General features: G+C 54.2%; 1 protein-coding gene across 1 annotated transcript; it reads left to right on the forward strand.

The window, feature by feature from the left end:
* Positions 1-776: 776 nt before the first annotated feature.
* Positions 777-19,557, forward strand: TEX2 (testis expressed 2). The gene is made up of 12 exons (XM_069952142.1): positions 777-968; positions 8,119-9,676; positions 9,809-10,009; positions 10,199-10,529; positions 10,610-10,857; positions 10,948-11,091; positions 11,391-11,490; positions 11,601-11,733; positions 15,962-16,084; positions 17,083-17,292; positions 17,620-17,740; positions 17,853-19,557. Exons 2-12 carry the CDS (start codon positions 8,144-8,146, stop codon positions 17,955-17,957), a joined length of 3,249 nt encoding a protein of 1,082 aa, XP_069808243.1. The 5' UTR covers positions 777-968; positions 8,119-8,143; the 3' UTR covers positions 17,958-19,557.
* The last annotated feature ends 1,235 nt before the right edge of the window (positions 19,558-20,792 follow it).

Genomic DNA, 20,792 nt, shown 5'->3' on the forward strand with positions numbered 1-20,792 from the left:
TAGTGATGTGTAGATGAGGTTGTAGATGTATATTATGTATAGTGTTGTGTAGATGAGGGTGTAGATGTATATTATGTATAGTGATGTGTAGATGAGGTTGTAGATGTATATTATGTATAGTGATGTGTATGAGGTTGTAGATGTATATTATGTATAGTGATGTGTAGATGAGGTTGTAGATGTATATTATGTATAGTGATGTGTAGATGAGGTTGTAGATGTATATTATGTATAGTGTTGTGTAGATGAGGTTGTAGATGTATATTATGTGTAGTGTTGTGTAGATGAGGTTGTAGATGAGGTTGTAGATTATGTATATTATGTATAGTGTTGTGTAGATGAGGTTGTAGATGTATATTATGTATAGTGTTGTGTAGATGAGGTTGTAGATGTATATTATGTGTAGTGTTGTGTAGATGAGGTTGTAGATGTATATTATGTGTAGTGATGTGTAGATGAGGTTGTAGATGTATATTATGTATAGTGATGTGTAGATGAGGTTGTAGATGTATATTATGTATAGTGATGTGTAGATGAGGTTGTAGATGTATATTATGTATAGTGATGTGTAGATGAGGTTGTAGATGTATATTATGTATAGTGATGTGTAGATGTATTGTGTTGTGTTGTGTATATTACGTGGTGTTGTTTATATGTAGCATTAGGTCATCACGTGGGAAGGATTAGAAGTGATTTTCAGCCAATCAGTGATCACCCCGTGTGACCGTCTACCAGGAAGTCCTATAAAAGCAGATGAAAACGAAGTCTGGCAGGGCGCCTGGCAGTAAGATCTGCCCGAGATCGAGGCGCGGGCCGCACACGTGACATCCAGGCGCCTCAATCCACAGCCGAGCGGGAAGATCTACGGATCGGGGAAAGATTGGTCCGGGCTCCTGGTGCTGGTCGGGCGGCCCAGGGCAGAGACCGGAGACACCGGGGTGGAGGAGGGGACATGAGACACGGAGGCGGTGAGTGGTATCCTGGGTATCAGGCGACTGTAATAACCTGTACATTATAACCATAGCTATACATCAGAGATAACTGTAATAACCTGTACATTATAACCATAGCTATACATCAGAGATAACTGTAATAACCTGTACATTATAACCATAGCTATACATCAGAGGTAACTGTAATAACCTGTACATTATAACTATAGCTATACATCAGAGATAACTGTAATAACCTGTATGTTATATCCATATCTGTGTATTATACTACGCCTGTATAATAGACTCCACATGTACAGAGTGCAATATCAGAGACCTACTACTGTAATAGCTGTATATCAGACCTACTACTGTAATAGCCGGGACATTATAACCATAGCTGTATATCAGAGACCTACTACTGTAATAGCCGGGACATTTGGACAGGTGTCCCTAGAGTATATACATCTCCTCCTCCTCCTCCTCCTGTGTGTTATTCCTCACCTGTCACCTCCTCCCCCTCTTCCTCCTGTGTGTTATCCCTCACCTGTCACCACCTCCCCCTCTTCCTCCTGTGTGTTATCCCTCACCTGTCACCTCCTCCCCCTCTTCCTCCTGTGTGTTATCCCTCACCTGTCACCACCTCCCCCTCTTCCTCCTGTGTGTTATCCCTCACCTGTCACCACCTCCCCCTCTTCCTCCTGTGTGTTATCCCTCACCTGTCACCACCTCCCCCTCTTCCTCCTGCTCCTGTGTGTTATCCCTCACCTGCCACCACCTTCTCCTCTTCCTCCTGTGTGTTATCCCTCACCTGTCACCTCTTCCTCCTGTGTGTTATCCCTCACCTGTCACCACCCCCCCCCCCCCTCCTCCTGTGTGTTATGCCTCACCTGTCACCTCCTCCTGTGTGTTATCCCTCGCCTGTCACCTCCCCCCCTCCTCCTCCTGTGTGTTATCCCTCACCTGTCACCTCCCCCCCTCCTCCTCCTCCTGTGTGTTATCCTTCACCTGTCACCTCCCCCTCCTCTTGTGTGTTATCCCTCGCCTGTCACCACCTCCTCCCTCCTCTTCCTCCTGTGTGTTATCCCTCACCTGTCACCACCCCCCCCCCCCCTCCTCCTGTGTGTTATGCCTCACCTGTCACCTCCTCCTGTGTGTTATCCCTCGCCTGTCACCTCCCCTCCTCCTCCTCCTGTGTGTTATCCCTCACCTGTCACCTCCCCCCCTCCTCCTCCTCCTGTGTGTTATCCTTCACCTGTCACCTCCCCCTCCTCTTGTGTGTTATCCCTCGCCTGTCACCATCTCCTCCTCCTCCTGTGTGTTATCCCTCACCTGTCACCATCTCCTCCTCCTCCTCCTCCTGTGTGTTATCCCTCGCCTGTCACCATCTCCTCCTCCTCCTCCTCCTGTGTGTTATCCCTCGCCTGTCACCACCTCCCCCCTCCTCCTCCTCCTGTGTGTTATCCCTTGCCTGTCACCACCTCCCCCCTCCTCCTCCTCCTGTGTGTTATCCCTCGCCTGTCACCACCTCCTCCCTCCTCCTCCTCCTGTGTGTTATCCCTCGCCTGTCACCACCTCCTCCTCCTCCTCCTCCTGTGTGTTATCCCTCACCTGTCACCACCTCCTCCCCCTCCTGTGTGGGGCACCTGGTTGGTGTGGTGTTGAACAGTATCAGGGTTGTTTGGGGGGGGAAGGGGGGGGTGTGTGATAAGGAGACAGTATTGGGATTTTGGGGGGGAGTGTTATTGTTGAGGGGTCGGTCGGGATGTTTCGGAGTAAGGTACAGTGTTCACTTAATCAAGTTGAGACTATTTACCTGTGACTCAGTTGTGAGATAAGGGGGGGGGGGGGGGGGGGTTGTAATAACCTGATAACGTCCTGTAGATCTGTAATGTATAACCAGTCACCGGTCACAGTCCACAGCTGATGCCTCTCCTAGACGTTACCCTCCTGTGATGCAAGCCTTACCCACGATGCCTCAGGGCTCAGGGCAGCATTGTTCCGGGTACTCAGTGCTCCTGCTCTCCTGGGGGTCCTGCTGGGGTCTGCATATTTTCTTTTTATAGGAGATTAAAGGGATTATCCAAGATTAAAAATGTAACAGAGCTTCTTTCTTTCTAAAATGGCGCCACCCTTGTTCTCGGGTTGTGTGTGGTATTACAGTTAGAAATCTGAGGACAGGAGAGGCGCTGTTCCTAAGTCTGGATAACTTTTAAATTGTCAGCTCTTGGGTACAGGGATGAGACTGGGACAATGGGTGTCAGACTGTGACGACGCTGCAAATTACTACCCTCAGTTTTCTGACCTCTTAATTCTCTGGCCTGTACCTCCTGCCTTCCCTAGTGCAGTGTTCAGGTCTGTGACCGGAGATGTAACTGGTCCGACCTGCTCAGCAGAGAAGAAATGTAGGACACAGGGGCCTTAGGTGTGTAGATTCCCCCCCCCCCCCCCAGGAGTATATATGGGGTTCAGGTGCTTCCCCCCCCCCCCATAGGGGTATATATGGGGTTCAGTCAGGTGCATCCTCCCTCTCCTCCATGAATATATGGGGTTCAGGTGCCCCCCAGGGGTAGATGAGGCTGTAATAACTGGGTCTCTGTGTAGTTGTGACATCAAGAATCTGATGGGATGGTCAGGATCCATCCGGCTGTGGGCCTGGGGTGGTTGGGTCACAGCAGAGGCTGCTCCATCAGTCAGGACTGTGGTCTCTTATCTGGTTCCCCTCCCGCCATACAGACAGATTACAGCGTTAGCCATTAATCCTGAAGGCTTCCTGTAATCTCTCAGCGGTGGGGTGGGGGTGTAGACTGAGTATACATGGCATGGCTGCCTCAGGGAGTGCACAATAGGACCTGTTACATAAGACACAACAGAGACTATCACTCTCATCATCTTCCATCATCCCCAGTGTTACAGCTCATACATGCATGAACATGTGTTCTAGCTATGGTGAGGATTCCAGGAGGGGAGCGGGCCCTGTACTGTCTAGTATACAAAGAGAATGTGTGGTATACTTAGCAGTACATTCTACCAGACGATATTACCTTATTCTTGCAGCAGTTCCACTTTGACATAGTGCCCCTATGATGCCAGAAAGGTATATCGCAGTAAATGCTCACAGGCTGAGTAATTCATAAACACATGCCAAACACTCTGGCCTCCCGCCGAACGTTTCCCCACGCATGAGGAAGGAGGAGTCCCGTCCTCCGAAACGTTCGGCGGGAGGCCAGAGTGTTTGGCATGTGTTTATGAATTACTCAGCCTGTGAGCATTTACTGCGATATACCTTTCTGGCATCATAGGGGCACTATGTCAAAGTGGAACTGCTGCAAGAATAAGGTAATATCGTCTGGTAGAATGTACTACTAAGTATACCACACATTCTCTTTGTATACTGGATTATTGACTATACGGATTTGTGGAGTCCGGATTGTGTGGCGTTGGATTGTTATCCCATTAAGTGCGAAGTTGGTTGTTTGAAATACCTGTACTGGTCTGTTATATCTGTGGTGATGACGCAGGGAGGGGGAGCTGTCTGCATACTGGTTTGTTATAGCTGTGGTAAGGATGTCAGGTGGGGAGCGGGCCCTGTAATGTACTGGTCTGTTACATCTGTGGTGATGACGCAGGGAGGGGGAGCTGGCTGTATGCTGGTCTGTTATAGGTGTGGTGAGGACGCCAGGGCAGGGAGGGGGTTTGTTATATCTGTGGTGAGGATTCTGCGAGGTTAGTGGGCCCTGTACTGGCCTGTTATATCTGTGTTGAGGATGCCAGGGCGGGGAGCGGGCCCTGTACTTTACTGGTCTGTTATAGCTGTGGTGAGGATGCAGGGAGGGGGAGCTGGCAGTATACTGGTCTGTTATAGCTGTGGTAAGGACACCAGAGCGGGAAGAGGACCCTGTACTGTTCTGATATAGTTGTGGTGAGGATGCCAGGGCGGGGAGCGGGCCCTGTACTTTACTGGTCTGTTATAGCTGTGGTGAGGATGCAGGGAGGGGGAGCTGGCAGTATACTGGTCTGTTATAGCTGTGGTGAGGATGCAGGGAGGGGGAGCTGGCAGTATACTGGTCTGTTATAGTTGTGGTGAGGATGCCAGGGCGGGGAGGGGGTTTGTTATATCTGTGGTGAGGATTCTGGGCAGGGAGCGGGCCCTGTACTGTATTGGTCTGTTATAGGTGTGGGGAGGATGCAGGGAGGTGGAGCTGGCTGTGTACTGGTCTGTTATAGCTGTGGTGAGGATGCCAGGATGGGGAGTGGGCCCTGTACTGGTCTGTTATAGCTGTGGTGAGGATGCTGGGCTGGAAGCGGGCCCTGTACTGGTCTGTTACAGCTGTGGTGAGGATGCTGGGTGGGGAACGGGCCCTGTACTGGTCTGTTATAGCTGTGGTGAGGATGCTGGTCGGGGAACGGGCCCTGTACTGGTCTGTTATAGCTGTGGTGAGGATGCTGGGCTGGAAGCGGGCCCTGTACTGGTCTGTTACAGCTGTGGTGAGGATGCTGGGCTGGGAGCGGGCCCTGTACTGTATTGGTCTGTTATAGCTGTGGTGAGGATGCTGGGCCGGGAGCGGGCCCTGTACTGGTCTGTTACAGCTGTGGTGAGGATGCTGGGCGGGGAGCGGGCCCTGTACTGGTCTGTTACAGCTGTGGTGAGGATGCTGGGCCGGGAGCGGGCCCTGTACTGGTCTGTTACAGCTGTGGTGAGGATGCTGGGCCGGGAGCGGGCCCTGTACTGGTCTGTTACAGCTGTGGTGAGGATGCTGGGCTGGGAGCGGGCCCTGTACTGGTCTGTTACAGCTGTGGTGAGGATGCTGGGCCGGGAGCGGGCCCTGTATTGTATTGGTCTGTTATAGCTGTGGTGAGGATGCTGGGCGGGGAGCGGGCCCTGTACTGGTCTGTTACAGCTGTGGTGAGGATGCTGGGCCGGGAGCGGGCCCTGTACTGGTCTGTTATAGCTGTGGTGAGGATGCTGGGCTGGGAGCGGGCCCTGTACTGGTCTGTTACAGCTGTGGTGAGGATGCTGGGCTGGGAGCGGGCCCTCTACTGGTCTGTTACAGCTGTGGTGAGGATGCTGGGCCGGGAGCGGGCCCTCTACTGGTCTGTTACAGCTGTGGTGAGGATGCGGGGCGGGGAGCGGGCCCTGTACTGGTCTGTTATAGCTGTGGTGAGGATGCTGGGCTGGGAGCGGGCCCTGTACTGGTCTGTTACAGCTGTGGTGAGGATGCTGGGCCGGGAGCGGGCCCTGTACTGGTCTGTTACAGCTGTTGTGAGGATGCGGGGCGGGGAGCGGGCCCTGTACTGGTCTGTTATAGCTGTGGTGAGGATACTGGGCCGGGAGCGGGCCCTGTACTGGTCTGTTACAGCTGTGGTGAGGATGCGGGGCGGGGAGCGGGCCCTGTACTGGTCTGTTATAGCTGTGGTGAGGATGCTGGGCTGGGAGCGGGCCCTGTACTGGTCTGTTATAGCTGTGGTGAGGATGCTGGGCTGGGAGCGGGCCCTGTACTGGTCTGTTACAGCTGTGGTGAGGATGCGGGGCTGGGAGCGGGCCCTGTACTGTACTGTACTGGTCTGTTATAGCTGTGGTGAGGATGCGGGGCGGGGAACGGGCCCTGTACTGGTCTGTTACAGCTGTGGTGAGGATGCTGGGCTGGGAGCGGGCCCTGTACTGGTCTGTTACAGCTGTGGTGAGGATGCTGGGCTGGGAGCGGGCCCTCTACTGGTCTGTTACAGCTGTGGTGAGGATGCTGGGCTGGGAGCGGGCCCTGTACTGTACTGGTCTGTTATAGCTGTGGTGAGGATGCGGGGCTGGGAGCGGGCCCTGTACTGGTCTGTTATAGCTGTGGTGAGGATACTGGGCGGGGAGCGGGCCCTGTACTGGTCTGTTATAGCTGTGGTGAGGATGCTGGGCTGGGAGCGGGCTGTGGTGAGGACACCGGGAGGAAGAGTTGGCTGTATGCTGTGGTGAGGACACCGGGAGGAAGAGTTGGCTGTATGCTGTGGTGAGGACACCGGGAGGAAGAGTTGGCTGTATACTGGTCTGTTATAGCTGTGGTGAGGACATCGGGAGGAGGAGTTGGCTGTATACTGGTCTGTTATAGCTGTGGTGAGTTTGTCACTCTGGAGTGTGCCAAGTGATTGGTTCCCAGTTCTGTACACACAGACTCCATTGTTCTCGGTGTGGTCACCCATCTGGCAACATGTGACTGAGCTCTATGACCATTAACCAGATGCATGCTGGGTGTTGTACGGACTTTGTTATAGTATGTTTTCGGCGCCCCCTGCTGTTTTGTTGTTGATCACTATCTGGCGTGTATATAGCAGAGCAGGTTGGGTGCACCTCTCTGTCCTCGCACTGTGCAAATTTCATCTGATGTCGTCCCCCAGCAGAGAATTGTGGGTAAGGAGGTCCCTACAATTAGTATTCAAGTGTGACCGTCTCCTCTGCTCCAGCCCCTTCTGTCGCTTACATTTCCCGGTGTCACTTACACGCTATTTGTTCTCCTTTCTCCTCACCTGGTAACATTACACATTCATGAAGGACGGCGGCGGTAATTACCTGTAATCGCTGTAACGCTCCGTGTCACATTACACACAGCAGAGCGCACATTAATAATTGACACCGGAGATGCATAGTGTTAGATCACTATTATATGGTGTCACTCCATCATGCACTATTATATGGACCAGTGTCACCCCTTATACACCACTGTATAGATATCACCTCTCTGTGCACTCCTGTACCCACTAGTGACAGCCCCTGTATGCTATAATTCCACATATACTGTATATGTCATCCAGAGACTGACCTCTAGAAGTAGCCACTCGCATGTGCAAACATGGAGATGCAGGTATACGTGTGTGTGTGTGTGTGTATATATACATGACACACACATGTTTATATGTTACATTCATACATATATGTACACATGCATACATGTGAAGGGAGTCATAGCCCGGGGTCACGTCCTGTGTTGCAGTAGACATTTCCTTGGTATGAGTTGAGGATTTCACAATGTGATGAGACGTTTCATCATCATCACCCTCCTCCTCCTTTTCACCATCACGAGGCTGGAGCCGGTGTCACATTATACTCTGGGGTGCTTCTGCGGCCTGGCAGGCTCCTGCTATGGTAGATGGGGGGTGGTTACGATGCCTGATAAAAACTCTTCAATCTTCTGCTCTCTTGTAGGTTCTGACACTCTTGTGAGAGGGCAATGACCAGTTTGGACGGCAGCCATGGAGAGAAGAAACGCCAAGCCTCTGCCAAGCCAACCGCCCCCAAAGTGGAAGTCCAGCGTTCTGTGTCCCGAGAGACCATCACTATCCGCTTCTCAGCCATGGGGGAGGAGGAAGAAGAAGAGGAAGAGACTCTCAGTGAGGAGCTGGATGACCAGAACATTGTAACTGCAGTAGAGGCCAGTGAGGACCTCTTCTTCGACACCGGTACACACGTGATATGTAGCGATGCTACCTCCCCCACCGACGCTATGGTAGAATCCTCATTGCCAACACTGCTGCCTGCGGCCAAGCCGGCTGCATCCACTGTCACATCCTCTGACGCTCTTAAACAATCCAAGTCCTTCAGCACTGTGCCATTACCCCTGTCCACATCTCACTATAGTCTAGAGTCCCCCAGCGTGTCTCCTCCTGCAGAACAGAAGCCATCGCTGCTCTCCTCACCATCCAAAGTGCTTGCTGCATCCATGGCATCCACCACCGCCTCCACTTCAAAGCCTTTCCTCAGCTTAGTCAAGTCCCTGTCTACAGAGGTGGAACCTAAAGAGTCCTCTGCACCTATTAGGCACAGACACTTAATGAAATCCTTGGTGAAGTCTTTGTCCACGGACACCTCGAAGCAGGAGGCAGAGGGCGGCACACAACGGCCTCCAGACTCCAAACTCAACCTGCACCTATTCAAGCAGTTTACTCAACCACGAATGGCTGGCGGAGACTCCAAGACGGCTCCGTCTTCTCCTATCACCTCCCCATCTGATGGCCGATCCTTCTTTAAGGTCACGGAAGTGGAGGCCAAGATTGAGGACACTAAGAGACGCTTCTCGGAGGTCATATACGAGCCCTTTCAGCTGCTCAGTAAAATTATGGGTGATGAGTCTTCAAGCTACAGGTCCAAAGCCTTATCTTCTAGCGCTTCGGAGCTCTCTAGTCTGTCCAGCCTCAATGGCCACATGGAGACCAATAACAATTACAGCATTAAGGAGGAGGAAGGAGACGCCGAGAACGGCTATTATACCCCCGAGTTCAGTACCCCAAGAGAGGAGAAGACACCAGGAGAACTCCGTAAGGACCCATCTCCGTCGGTTAAGTCTTCCTCCACCCTGGTGCTGGAGAAATGCTCCCTGTCCGCTTTGGCCAGCAGGGAAGACGATGAGTTCACGGAGCTCTACTCTGAAGACTTTGACTTTGAAGATGAGGAGGATGGTTCAGCAGAGGCTCCTGAAGAGGGGCCTGGGGACCAGGCCACCTATGAAGAAGAAGGCCATGTGTATGTAGAACCTTGTGAGGTGCCGGTTCTGCCTCTGTATCTCCTTGTGCTGTTCGTCTATGGATATTTCCTACTCCCTCTCCCCAGTTACCTGGAAGGACTCTGTCTTGGAATGGCCTTCGGTTTCATGGCTGCCATTGCCATCATTTGGCTTTTTGCTTCTCCTCGCTCTCAGCGTGGACGCCTGCACCAACAAGAGACCCTGGTGGAGCCGCTGCACATCAATGAGCCGGACATATGGAAGGTAAGTCACTATGTGGCTGCCCCACACACACCACCGTATATAATCACCCCTATCGTGTCCTAGATGAATGACACGATTAGCGAGTTAAGATCACTGAGCAGCATCAGTTCACCTTACTCTCTGGCCTTCTAGGGTTGGATGAATGAGATCCAGAACTACGACCCAGAGACGTATCACGCCACCCTCACCCAGTCTGTGTTCGTGCGTCTGGAAGGTTCCATGGTGCGTCTCTCAAAACCGAACAAGAACATTTCCCGCAGAGCGATATACAATGAGGCCAAACCAGACGTCACCTACATCAGCCAGAAGATCTATGACCTGGTGGACAGCAAGGTAAGATCCTCACTGCCGCCATATTGTATGGGAATGGGGTGGTGATGTCATAGATGTATAAGGAGCCCTATAGTATACCACAATGAGGAGATGTCATAGATGTCTCAGTTAGCCGCTGTTATCATATGGTCTGTTGATGTTTTTTCACCTTCACCCTACCCCCCCCCCCCCCCCCCCCCCCCCTCCCAGGTTTATCTCGTCCCCCAGAGCCTGGCTCGGAAGCGTCTGTGGAATAAGAAGTACCCCATCTGTCTGGAGCTTGCCCACCAGGAAGACTTCATGTCAAAAGCTCATGGGGATAAAGAGAGCACCGAAGAGAAAGGGGAGACCCCAGCCGAGGATGGTAAAAAGAGTGCCCTCCAGCAAGATGGCGGCAGGGTTTCGGGGGGCAAAGACCAAGTGCTTTATCTGTTTGGGAGAACGGGCCGAGAGAAGGAAGAATGGTTCCACAGGTTTCTTCTTGCCTCCAAGATGAAGACTGACATGAAGAAAGCTGGTGGAGCGGCTGCCCTTAAGTCGGGTATGACACATGACAGCCCACATATCTGCAGGTATTACAGCACCCCCGGTGTCCTCACACGTGTGGTTCTGCCTCCTCAGGACACCTGCTGACACACAGCAGACAGGGAAGCCAGTCTGGCATCCTGACCCATAGCCGCAGTAGCAGTAAGGGCAGCATGGAGGAGGTGATGTGCCAGCCCCGCGCCAAGGAGCTGCCCGCTGGTGTCAGACAGAAGATGCTGCTGGAGTACAGTGTGTACATGGCCCAGTGTATCCCGGCCAGAGAGAAGAGCCCTGCTGAGAGCCCCGTCGCCAGTGCTAACAGCAGTCCCACCGCAGCCAAGAAGGTGAGGGGTAGGGGGTGGGAATGTTACTGAATCAGGGGAAGGTGCCTGGATCGGGGAGAGGGGCCATAGTTAACGTGTGTCTCTGGACAGGTGACGGTGGTGGAGCAGACAGTTCTGGAGCAGCAGGCCTGGGTCAATGCTCTACTGGGAAGAATGTTCTGGGACTTCCTGGGGGAGAAGTACTGGTCTGACCTGGTGTCCAAGAAGATTCAGATGAAGCTCAGCAAGATTAAGGTTAGTTACATGTAAGGGGGGAAACTACAGGCCTCATCGGCATTTTAAAAGACACCTGGAATAGTGGAGGGTGTACAGACACTACAGACCTCATCATCCGAAACATCTTCATTAGCATTCTATTAGATGCCGCGGGATGGTGGGGTGAGGAGAGACACTACAGACCTCATCAGCATGTGGCTCATGGAGACTTTCAGGCCTGAGCAATCCCTTCTTGTCTGTTTATGGGGCCCCTTGTTCAGTGTAACTCGATAGGTTCCTGGGGGGGCCAGGGCTCTCATCACTCTGTGTCTCTGCAGCTGCCATACTTCATGAATGAACTGACGCTGACCGAACTGGATATGGGGGTGTCTGTGCCGAAAATACTGCAAGCCTTCCAGCCAACCATCGACCACAGAGGTAACCATAGGACCTGTCCTCCTGATAGCTGAGGATGGAGGAGCGCTATGTTGTGGAGGAGCGGTTCAGTTGCTGAGGGAGAGTGTCTAATTTCTTATGGTTGGTTTCAGGGCTCTGGACGGATCTGGAGATTTCCTACACTGGATCTTTTCTTATGACTTTAGAAACTAAAATGAACCTGACAAGACTGGGGAAGGAGCCACTTGCCGAGGCCTTGAAGATGGGAGAGCCCGGAAAGGAGGGGTGAGCGAGCTGCTGGGTGGAGTGGATGATATTGGGGAAGAAAAGGATGTGGGTGGAGATGATATTGGGGAAGAAAAGGATGGGGGTGTGGGGTGGAGGAGATGATATGGAGGGGGGGGGGGGGTAGTGGAGGATGACTGGTGGAGTATATGATATGGAGGGGGGAGTGGAAGATATGATGTGGAGGATGACTGGTAGAGGAGATAATATGGAGGGGGGAGGACATGATATGGGGGGGAGTGGAGGATGACTGGTGGAGGAGAGGGGAGTGGAGGATGACTGGTGGAGGAGAGGGGAGTGGAGGATGACTGGTGGAGGAGAGGGGAGTGGAGGATGACTGGTGGAGGAGAGGGGAATGGGGGATGACTGGTGGAGGATGACTGGTGGAGGAGAGGGGAATGGGGGATGACTGGTGGAGGAGAGGGGAGTGGAGGATGACTGGTGGAGGAGAGGGGAGTGGAGGATGACTGGTGGAGGAGAGGGGAGTGGAGGATGACTGGTGGAGGAGAGGGGAATGGGGGATGATATGGGGGGAGTGGAGGATGACTGGTGGAGGGGATGATATGGGGGGAGTGGGGGATGACTGGTGGAGGGGATGATATGGGGGGAGTGGAGGATGACTGGTGGAGGGGATGATATGGGGGGAGTGGAGGATGACTGGTGGAGGGGATGATATGGGGGGAGTGGAGGATGACTGGTGGAGGGGATGATATGGGGGGAGTGGAGGATGACTGGTGGAGGGGATGATATGGGGGGGGGGGGGGAGAGTGGGGGATGACTGGTGGAGGGGATGATATGGGGGGGAAGAGTGGGGGATGACTGGTGGAGGGGATGATATGGGGGGAAGAGTGGGGGATGACTGGTGGAGGGGATGATATGGGGGGGAAGAGTGGGGGATGACTGGTGGAGGGGATGATATGGGGGGGGAAGAGTGGGGGATGACTGGTGGAGGGGATGATATGGGGGGGGAAGAGTGGGGGATGACTGGTGGAGGGGATGATATGGGGGGGAAGAGTGGGGGATGACTGGTGGAGGGGATGATATGGGGGGGGAAGAGTGGGGGATGACTGGTGGAGGGGATGATATGGGGGGGAAGAGTGGGGGATGACTGGTGGAGGGGAAGAGTGGGGGATGACTGGTGGGGGGGATGATATGGGGGGGAAGAGTGGGGGATGACTGGTGGGGGGGATGATATGGGGGGAAGAGTGGGGGATGACTGGTGGGGGGGATGATATGGGGGGAAAGAGTGGGGGATGACTGGAGGGGATGACATGGGGGGGAAGAGTGGGGGATGACAGGGGGGGAAGAGTGGGGGATGACTGGTGGAGGGGATGATATGGGGGGGAAGAGTGGGGGATGACTGGTGGAGGGGATGATATGGGGGGGAAGAGTGGGGGATGACTGGTGGAGGGGATGATATGGGGGGGAAGAGTGGGGGATGACTGGTGGAGGGGATGATATGGGGGGGAAGAGTGGGGGATGACTGGTGGGGGGGATGATATGGGGGGAAAGAGTGGGGGATGACTGGTGGAGGGGATGATATGGGGGGGAAGAGTGGAGGATGACTGGTGGAGGAGAGGGGAGTGGAGGATGACTGGTGGAGGAGAGGGGAGTGGAGGATGACTGGTGGAGGAGAGGGGAGTGGAGGATGATATGGGGGGAGTGGAGGATGACTGGTGGAGGAGAGGGGAGTGGAGGATGACTGGTGGAGGAGAGGGGAGTGGAGGATGACTGGTGGAGGAGAGGGGAATGGGGGATGATATGGGGGGAGTGGAGGATGACTGGTGGAGGGGATGATATGGGGGGAGTGGGGGATGACTGGTGGAGGGGATGATATGGGGGGAGTGGAGGATGACTGGTGGAGGAGAGGGGAGTGGAGGATGACTGGTGGAGGGGATGATATGGGGGGAGTGGAGGATGACTGGTGGAGGGGATGATATGGGGGGAGTGGAGGATGACTGGTGGAGGGGATGATATGGGGGGAGTGGAGGATGACTGGTGGAGGGGATGATATGGGGGGGGGAGAGTGGGGGATGACTGGTGGAGGGGGATGATATGGGGGGGAAGAGTGGGGGATGACTGGTGGAGGGGATGATATGGGGGGGAAGAGTGGGGGATGACTGGTGGAGGGGATGATATGGGGGGGGAAGAGTGGGGGATGACTGGTGGAGGGGATGATATGGGGGGGGAAGAGTGGGGGATGACTGGTGGAGGGGATGATATGGGGGGGAAGAGTGGGGGATGACTGGTGGAGGGGATGATATGGGGGGAAAGAGTGGGGGATGACTGGAGGGGATGACATGGGGGGGAAGAGTGGGGGATGACTGGTGGAGGGGATGATATGGGGGGGAAGAGTGGGGGATGACTGGTGGAGGGGATGATATGGGGGGGAAGAGTGGGGGATGACTGGTGGAGGGGATGATATGGGGGGGAAGAGTGGGGGATGATATGGGGGGGAAGAGTGGGGGATGACATAGGGGGGAAGAGTGGGGGATGACTGGTGGAGGGGATGATATGGGGGGGAAGAGTGGGGGATGACTGGTGGAGGGGATGATATGGAGGGGGAAGAGTGGGGGATGACTGGTGGAGAGGATGATATGGGGGGGAAGAGTGGGGGATGACTGGTGGAGGGGATGATATGGGGGGGAAGAGTGGGGGATGACATGGGGGGGAAGAGTGGGGGATGACTGGTGGAGGGGATGATATGGGGGGGAAGAGTGGGGGATGACATGGGGGGGAAGAGTGGGGGATGACTGGTGGAGGGGATGATATGGGGGGGAAGAGTGGGGGATGGACTGGTGGAGGGGATGATATGGGGGGGAAGAGTGGGGGATGACTGGTGGAGGGGATGATATGGGGGGGAAGAGTGGGGGATGACTGGTGGAGGGGATGATATGGGGGGGAAGAGTGGGGGATGATATGGGGGGGAAGAGTGGGGGATGATATGGGGGGGAAGAGTGGGGGATGATATGGGGGGGAAGAGTGGGGGATGACATAGGGGGGAAGAGTGGGGGATGACTGGTGGAGGGGATGATATGGGGGGGAAGAGTGGGGGATGACTGGTGGAGGGGATGATATGGGGGGGGAAGAGTGGGGGATGACTGGTGGAGGGGATGATATGGGGGGGAAGAGTGGGGGATGACATGGGGGGAAGAGTGGGGGATGACTGGTGGGGGGGATGATATGGGGGGAAAGAGTGGGGGATGACTGGAGGGGATGACATGGGGGGGAAGAGTGGGGGATGACATGGGGGGGAAGAGTGGGGGATGACTGGTGGAGGGGATGATATGGGGGGGAAGAGTGGGGGATGACTGGTGGAGGGGATGATATGGGGGGGGAAGAGTGGGGGATGACTGGTGGAGGGGATGATATGGGGGGAAGAGTGGGGGATGACATAGGGGGGAAGAGTGGGGGATGACTGGTGGAGGGGATGACATGGGGGGGAAGAGTGGGGGATGACTGGTGGAGGGGATGACATGGGGGGGAAGAGTGGAGGATGACTGGTGGAGGGGATGATATGGGGGGGAAGAGTGGGGGATGACTGGTGGAGGGGATGATATGGGGGGGAAGAGTGGGGGATGACTGGTGGAGGGGATGACATGGGGGGGAAGAGTGGGGGATGACATGGGGGGGGAAGAGTGGGGGATGACATGGGGGGGAAGAGTGGGGGATGACATGGGGGGGAAGAGTGGGGGATGACTGGTGGAGGGGATGATATGGGGGGGAAGAGTAGGGGATGATATGGGGGGGAAGAGTGGGGGATGACTGGTGGAGGGGATGATATGGGGGGGAAGAGTGGGGGATGACTGGTGGAGGGGATGACATGGGGGGGAAGAGTGGGGGATGACTGGTGGAGGGGATGATATGGGGGGGAAGAGTGGGGGATGACTGGTGGAGGGGATGATACGGGGTAGTTGGGGTATTAATGAGTGTCTTCGTCTCTTTCTCTCTTCCTGCCCCCCTGGATCTCTGATGGGTGAGTGCAATGCCTCCGAGTGACACTCCACCTGTGCTGTGGGTGATTATCCACTCCTGGTGTCAGTGTTTCCAGGATATTATACAGTCTTCCAACCCCTCCCTTCCCTGACCCCTGTGTAGTAGTCCTCCCCCCTCCCCCAACCCCTGTGTAATTATTGTATACCCCTACTTGTGGTTTTGTCTTTTGACCAGACTTCACAGTGAGGTTGGAGGCTGTGTGATGCTCATAACTCTTTGTTGTATCTGTCAGCACCAGGCCAAGAGCTTATTACCTAGCTGACAGCGATGAGGAGTCATCCAGTGCCGGATCATCTGATGAAGAAGACGCAGCAGAGATAACCGGGGATCGTCAACAGGCGCCTGGAGCTGAGGGGTAAGTTACCTTAGGAGTGGGTCACAGGCAGAACTGACAGCTGTGCTCTGTGCTCAGGGGTGGGGTCACAGACAGGACTGACAGCTGTGGTCTCTGCTAAGGGACTGGGGCACAGACAGGACTGACAGCCGTGGTCTCTGCTCAGGGGTGGGGTCACAGACAGGACTGACAGCTGTGGTCTCTGCTAAGGGACTGGGGCATAGACAGGACTGACAGCTGTGGTCACTGCATAGGGTAACAGACAGGACTGACAGCCATGGTCTCTGCTCAGGGGTGGGAGCTGTGGTCAATGCTCAGGGGTGGGGTCACAGACAGGACTGACAGTCATGGTCTCTGCTTAGGGGCGGGGTCACAGACGGGACTGACAGCTGTGGTCTGCTCAGGGGCGGGGTCACAGACAGGACTGACAGCTGTGGTCTCTGCTCAGCGGTGGGGTTATAGACAGGACTGACAGCTGTGGTCTCTGCTCAGGGGCTGGGGTCACAGGACTGACAGCCATGGTCTCTGCTCAGGGGCGGGGTCACAGACAGGGGTCACAGACAGGACTGACAGCTGTGGTCTCTGCTCAGGGGCGGGGGTCACAGGACTGACAGTCATGGTCTCTGCTCAGGGGCAGGGTCACAGACAGGACTGACAGCTGTGGTCTGCTCAGTGGTGGGGTTACAGACAGGACTGACAGCTGTGGTCTCTGCTCAGGGGCGGGGGTCACAGGACTGACAGTCATGGTCTCTGCTCAGGGGCAGGGTCACAGACAGGACTGACAGCTGTGGTCTGCTCAGTGGTGGGGTTACAGACAGGACTGACAGCTGTGGTCTCTGCTCAGGGGCGGGGGTCACAGGACTGACAGTCATGGTCTCTGCTCAGGGGCGGGGTCACAGACAGGACTGACAGCTGTGGTCTGCTCAGTGGTGGGGTTACAGACAGGACTGACAGCTGTGGTCTCTGCTAAGGGGCGGGGGCCACAGGACTGACAACCTTGGTTCGTCTCTCTCTTGCAGGTACATGGGTCCCCATCGAACAAGCAAAATCATGAGATTTGTGGATAAAATCACCAAGTCCAAATATTTTCAGAAAGCTACAGAAACAGAGTTTATAAAGAAGAAGATTGAGGAAGTGTCAAACACCCCCCTACTGCTGAGTGTGGAGGTCCAGGAGTGCAGAGGAACGCTGGCCATCAACATCCCACCTCCCCCGACCGACCGCATCTGGTGAGTGAGCGGGGTGCTGTGTTGTGCTCTGCTGTCCTGGGCCGTGCGTCCTGTTGTCCCTTCTCCTGTCCTGTGCTTTGGCCTGGCTTGTCTGTGCATTTATTTTTTTTTGCTCTAGTGCACACAGCACAATCTGCAGGCAGGTCAGATCACCAGTCTAGAGGGCACCTGTAGCATGCAGAGCCCTCTGCAGGTGGTTCACATCACTAGTCTAGGGGACAAATGGAGCCCTCCCTCCCCCGACTGCTCAGTCCTGTACTATCCTTGGAGTCACCCCCAGGTGCCTCGATCTTGTACTCTTTGTCACAGTTTTCCCACACTTTGCAGGTATGGCTTCAGGACCCCTCCCCATCTGGAGCTTAAGGCACGGCCTAAGCTGGGGGAGCGGGAAGTAACTCTCGCACATGTCACAGAGTGGATTGAGAAGAAGCTGGAGCAGGAATTTCAGGTGCGACAAACATGATCCCTGCATGAGGAGATACAGTCTATTGTCTCTGCCCCATCAGCTTAGCAGACTTGTCGCTGTGTATGTAACGTCTTCTCTTTTCTCTCCCCTACAGAAAATCTTTGTCATGCCAAACATGGATGACGTATACGTGACCATCATGCACTCGGCCATGGACCACCGATCCAGCAGAGAGGCGGAGGAGGCGGAGCCTCAGTAATCGCGGATCTGGCTCCGTACAGTGTTAGACTTATCACGGCTGCTGCGCCATCTGGGGGCCGCCCTGGGCGAGCAAGCACCGTGCCATTCTGACTGCACAGCCCACCCATCTCTAGCTCTAACAGGTCACATGACCTGCTGACTGCAGGGTTCTCCTCAGTGTGCAGCGCCACAGCCCCCAGCACTAGTCGGATGCTGTCAAACCAAAGCTGATTGGAAGGATGTGATTGGGGGAGGGGCTGCGCTGATCCCGCAGTCTGAGGACCAATGTTCACACCGGCACTACATACAGGATGAGCACTTTTTATGTATTAGGAACGTTAGAGATGAAGCTCTGCCCCTTAGCGCAAGCGCCATCATTAGTGGAATGAAGGAGCCATAACCACGCAGTACCGGTGCTCTGCCAGCATGGGGCATTCCCTGACCAACCACCTCCCCTGCTGGCAGCAAGGGGTATTACACTACACTACATTCCAGTCCTGTAAAAGATTAGCGCTTTGTGTCCATGAAGGAATAATTGCCCCTGCTGCTGCCCCCTGGAGGTTTATTTATTTATGACGCTATATATTTGTGTGAAGGAGCAGATGATGCTTTATATCGTGACGTACAATCGGAGAGTCTCCCGTCCCTCTGACTGATCTGCCTGTCAGAGTGCTGGGTTTTAGCAGTGCCACGGCTATACACACAACAGCGGTAAGATGGCCGCCATGACGCCTCTGCCGTATTCTGCTTAGATTTTATTTTTTGAGTTCTGGTCATTTGCCAAGTTTCCTTTGTTTACAGCCGATGATTTTTTTCCTTTGTTTTATGTCCTACGTCTTGTTCGTCTTCTGTGTGCAATGAATGTTTCCACCCACTGCGCCACCAGGGACCAGGCTGTGGTCACACAGTGCGGTATCTTTACAGTAGTTTTAGAGGGGATGCAGCTGCACTGTGTGAACGTGGCCTTGTCCCCGCTGCTTACTGTGACCTGTACATCTGTGCCTGCCCGATGACTCCCAGCTCCTGATTGGCTGGGGGGCTCATGTGACCATCCCCACTTGTGACAGCACATACAGATGCATCTTGGGTAGAGGACGCTCCTATAATGACAGGCCATACAGGTGCATGATGGGTAGAGAACCCCCCTTCCCTCCCATAATGACTGGATGCACTGGTGCAGCATGGGTAGAGGATCCTTTTATAATGACAGGCCATACAGATGCATCATGAGGACTTCTCTAATGACTGTACATACAGGTGCAGCATGGGTATAGGGTCCCCTCCAGCCTATAATGACTGGACGTACTGGTGCATCAATATTATAGGACTTCTCTATAATGACTGGATATACAGATGCATCATGGGTAGCAGACCACCTATAATGGCTATACAGATGCATTATGGGTGACTCTCAATCGGTAGTGTCTGGCAGGTCACAGTATGCAGGTGCCTGCATTACATGGTGACATGCAGGTGACTGCAGGAAGTGCCAGGGTTAATGCCTGCACCATCACGGCCCGCACTCCCGGCTCTGCTGTGTTCGCGCTACACTTGGTCAGATTTGTGATCAGAACCGCTCAATGTTTTATTAAATAAACAAAAATTTTCTTTCTGCCACATTGCATGTCTCTTGAAGGGGGGGCATATATATTGTCAGGATCAGGGAAGACTCCCAGCTTCTCTGTGTAAGGCTGGGTGCTCGTGCTGTGGTGGCTGGTAGTGTCAGCACTGCCAGGCCACCCCAATTAGGCAACGTGAGACAATCACCTGATTATAGGTTTGACTGCTGGGGTTCACGTTTCCCCCCACAACTAACCCTCATGGAACAATCGTCTGATCACAGGAGGTCTGACAACTGGGGTCCATGTCTCCCCCAACTAACCCTCACGGAACAATCGTCTGATCGCAGGAGGTCTGACCCCCCGAATGCTCAGTGCTTGATTTTCCTCGGCTCCAGAAGTATAATGCTGACCTAGAGACTGGAAGCTCCATACCCCAGACTATCACAGTAAGGTTGGGAGGGGGACAAGTGATGACTAGACATGATCGAACAGCGGAAAATCTTAGGTTCTATAGAACTTGAACCTTGTCGAACCTTCCGCATTTGATTCCTGATGCCTTCCCGGTCCGTGGGGAAGGAGGAGACAGCCCGGGTGCCGCCTAGGTAATAGGCTGTATCCTGAAATTCCAGGCTGTACCCGGGCTGCCTCCTCCTTCCCCATGGAACCTAGAACATAAGGTTTTCCACTGTTTGAGCTCTAGTGATGACCATGAATGACAGTATGGTGATGTTTCCCAGGACTCGCCCTCAAAGAAGAACGCTTCCAGTGCCCCAAAGGAGATAATTAACATTTCTTTCAGATGAAATTTCATAAAAATGGTGGGACAAGAAACTTGTAACAAAAGCGGTGCTGGAAAGGGGAGGTAAGCAGCTACAGGGAGATAGCAGCAGGTTCCCTGTAAACCAGGGGTGGGGAACCTTCAGCCTGCCAGCTGTTGCAAAACTACAATAGCTTTGGCTGTCCAGGCATGATGGGAAGTGTAGTTTTGCAACAGCTGGAGGGCCGAAGGTTCCCTGCTTTAAAAGAGTAGTGCGGCCTTTCAAATTATTCACTCAAGCCGGCCCCTCTCTCCCACATTATCAGCTGCTCAGACGCGATTAGCTGAGCAGTTATGCTCAGCCAATCGCAGCTGATGACGCGGCATTAGGGGGGGGGGGGGGCGGCTGGAGTAGTTCGGCCGGCCTCCCAAAGATGACATCATTGTCCCAAGATGGCGGATGGGGTCAACACGAATCAGGTGCATCACACTTCCAGTTCTAGCGTGGAGCGTGGGGGGGAACACAGAGAAGGGG

The sequence above is a fragment of the Dendropsophus ebraccatus genome, chromosome 14, assembly GCF_027789765.1.
Source record: "Dendropsophus ebraccatus isolate aDenEbr1 chromosome 14, aDenEbr1.pat, whole genome shotgun sequence".
NCBI classification, from domain to species: Eukaryota; Metazoa; Chordata; class Amphibia; order Anura; family Hylidae; genus Dendropsophus; species Dendropsophus ebraccatus.

Bases quoted from the DNA above. Each gene is read 5' to 3' on its own strand.
- TEX2 (XM_069952142.1), top strand. From the start codon at position 8,144: ATGACCAGTTTGGACGGCAGCCATGGAGAGAAGAAACGCCAAGCCTCT. The intron at 10,010-10,198 runs GTAAGATCCTCA...CCCCCCTCCCAG, and splicing joins ATGACCTGGTGGACAGCAAG to GTTTATCTCGTCCCCCAGAG. The intron at 11,491-11,600 runs GTAACCATAGGA...GGTTGGTTTCAG, and splicing joins GCCAACCATCGACCACAGAG to GGCTCTGGACGGATCTGGAG.